Raw genomic sequence first — 3118 nt, 5'->3', positions numbered from 1 at the left:
TTCTAGTCGCTGTTTTTTCTTGTTGGAAATTTAATCATTATAATTATAAATATAAATATAAATATAAATGTGAATAGTTTTAAATAAACTTACACAACTAATTTTTGTTTTTCAATTTTAAAATAAGATAATCTAGTTACTGTAAGGCCACAGGGTGTGGCTTACTGCCACCCCGTCAGCTCATCGATTTTAGCGTCCTGGGGCGCCATCAACCACTCCCCGCTCGTTAACAAGGGGGCGTTATCCCTTTGTCGCCAGCACGCTAACGGACGAATTTTGGGTGGATCAAGGCATTTGGGCAACATAATTGTTAAAGGGGGCGCTAGTGGGGCTTTATCCCACACCATCATTGTTAAAGAGGGCGTTATTTTCCACTCAAAATCTACGTGACGCTTACGTGACATGATAAAGCCCTTAAGGGCTTTAAACCGCACCCACCAGCCTAAATTGATCACAAGTAATAACTTTGGCAAAATTTAATTATTTTTTTAAAGATTATTAAAGAAAAGAAAGCATTTACTCCATGTTCACGTATAAAGAAATAACATCCACAAATTCATAAAAAAGAAACATCACTCTCTCTCTCTCACGCTCTCACATTGTTAAAGAGGCTGCCCCCTCCCATTTGGTTATTATTCCTTTCCCATTTTTTGTACAACCATGGCAAGGTCCTCTATGCACTTCCATTGGTCAAATAAGGTCAGCAATGAAGATGAAGATGTCTCACCACCCTCCAATCCTACCTCCAAATCCACCATAAACCATCCACAACCACCTCCACCACCCCCGCCACCAACAAGAAAGAAACTCCAAGCAGTAACCGTTGCAAGATTTCGTTCGGTTCTTACTACAATAAGTAAGAACCGGACGAATCTTCTCAACTCCCTAGGCTCTAGGGTCGTCGGGACCCTGTTTGGGTCCCGACGAGGCCATGTTTACTTCACACTTCAAAAGAACCCGGTCTCCCAACCAGCATTCCTAATCGAGCTTCAAACCCCGATTAGTGGCCTGGTTAAGGAAATGGCGTCCGGGCTCGTTAGAATCGCACTTGAGTGCGATAAAGACGAGGACAAGACCAAAAAGATAAGTAATTCAAAGAGGCTATTAGAAGAGCCAGTTTGGAGGACTTATTGCAATGGTAAGAAGTGTGGTTTTGCCTTAAAAAGAGAGTGTGGGGAGAAAGAATGGAGGGTCTTAAAAGCGGTTGAGCCGATATCTATGGGGGCCGGGGTGTTGCCCCCAGAGAAAACAGTCGATGGAGAAGGGGAAGAAGAAGGTGATGAGATCATGTACATGAGAGCTAAATTTGAGAGGGTAACAGGGTCAAGAGATTCAGAAGCTTTCTATATGATGAATCCTGATAGCAATGGAGCTCCTGAACTTAGTGTTTATTTGCTTAGAATTTGAGATTCAATGCAGAATTTGGAATTAAATTCCAAAAACCAACTTGGTAATTTAGTTCTTTGTAGCTGAAGTATTTTTTTTTCTTGTTATTGCTTATCCTGTAATAAAAAAGGATGAGTTTATTGTAATTTGTAGTGTTATAAGGGTGGAATGGGAGATATACATATTATTAGTTTCATTTTTTTTTTTTTGAGCATTTGAATATATGAAACATCTTTATAAAGTCATTAAAAATCTTTTGTTTAATTTATTAAAGTTAAACTTTATTAATATCAGTGGGTGTTATCAACGGAACCACCCGATCATATCCATCCCCACTAGGCAATAATACCTATATACTAATTCAGAAAAAAAATCCAATAAATCTAGGAAAAACCCCCTTGTGAGAATCAAACACATGACCTAAGGCTATAGGGTGTGCTTGGAGCCCCTTGGGGCTTTATCAGGTCAACTAGGATCCACGTCAGCGCCATGTCAGCATTGGGGCTTTATCATGTCCCCCTTTAATTTGGAGGGTGTGGATGGCGCCCCGCCATAGCGCCCATGGGGCGAGCCTTCAATGGTCAAAATGTTAAATGCTCCTCGGTCCACGCGATTCAAGCCCGTTACCTTGGAGGCGAGCCTTCAATGGCGCCCCGCCATAACGCCCATGGTGTGGTCCGATAGCGCCTGGGGGCGCTATAGATGTCCAGCTGGCGAGGGTGGCGCCCCCACACCCTCTAGCCTAATGGTTCCTAATTCTTATCCCACCTAAAAAATGTCACTAGGCTATATTGTCATGAGTGATAATTTGAAGTTGTAATAATTAGTTTTAAAAATCTATGATTTTTGAGGAATATATAAACTTTGTCCAACTTTATTTACATATTCCTTTACTTATTTGATTCTCAATTTTGATTACTGTACTTCCATAATTTATTTTTATTATTATAGTCATTTAAATAAATCAGTAATATCAATTCAGGTTCATTGAACAATATTTAAACAATTATATTGTAAATTAGGTATCACATTAGCGTTATAGGTTATTATTCTTTCACAGAATGTTTAATACTGCAGATGTCTAGCAATGTTAAATGCAACATGGTATAATGATTAAGTTCAATAATTGGATTCATCATCATTTGTATTCCCAAACTCATGTGTTGTTAAAAATGAAAGATTCTTTTCCTTCAAAGAAAAAACAAAACTCAAGAACAATGGAAAAATATATATGCCACCTACCCATACAATCCTTTCTTTATGCATTTAGGATTTCTAGAAGATTGTTTTTACATTTGTGTATCCTTTTAAGGGAATAAAAAAGATTAGACAAACAAGTCAAGCACAGTTGTAGGCAATGGTTGTAAACAAAATAATTTTTCCTATTATTAAACATGTGTTCAGTAATCAACTAAGTTATATGATATTACCAAGTCTGCTAACAATAATCACATGAATATTTAATAGGCTCAGGATATTTACACACCCCTTGGTCTATTTGCACATCCTAAAACGCCCTACTTTGGCCAAAGCAGAGTGCTTTAGGGTAAAGTCAATAGACAAGGACTGAGTCTGTCAGTCCTTGTCTGATGACCTCGTACCAAAGCGGGGCGTTTTGGGCTGGTTGTTTATTTTTGGGGGAAAAAGTAAGGTTTTGGTGGAAAAAATGGGTTGTTGTTTGTTGTTTGGTTGTATTTGATTGTGTTTTTTGTTGAAAAATTGTAGATTTTTG

At 38.3% G+C, this 3118-nt stretch overlaps 1 protein-coding gene across 1 annotated transcript; it reads left to right on the top strand.

Annotated features, from left to right (window-relative positions):
- The first annotated feature begins 571 nt into the window (after nt 1-571).
- On the top strand, nt 572-1588 carry LOC110917809 (protein MIZU-KUSSEI 1). The gene has a single exon (XM_022162257.2). The coding sequence runs from the start codon at nt 661-663 to the stop codon at nt 1405-1407; it is 747 nt and encodes a 248-aa protein (XP_022017949.1). The 5' UTR covers nt 572-660; the 3' UTR covers nt 1408-1588.
- Nucleotides 1589-3118: the final 1530 nt, after the last annotated feature.

This window comes from Helianthus annuus, chromosome 2, assembly GCF_002127325.2.
Source record: "Helianthus annuus cultivar XRQ/B chromosome 2, HanXRQr2.0-SUNRISE, whole genome shotgun sequence".
Lineage (NCBI taxonomy): Eukaryota > Viridiplantae > Streptophyta > Magnoliopsida > Asterales > Asteraceae > Helianthus > Helianthus annuus.
Note: the sequence above shows the minus strand (reverse complement) of the source record. Positions and strands in the feature narration are given on the sequence as shown.

Excerpts from the sequence above, each read along its gene's own strand:
- LOC110917809 (XM_022162257.2), top strand. The coding sequence starts at position 661 with ATGGCAAGGTCCTCTATGCACTTCCATTGGTCAAATAAGGTCAGCAAT.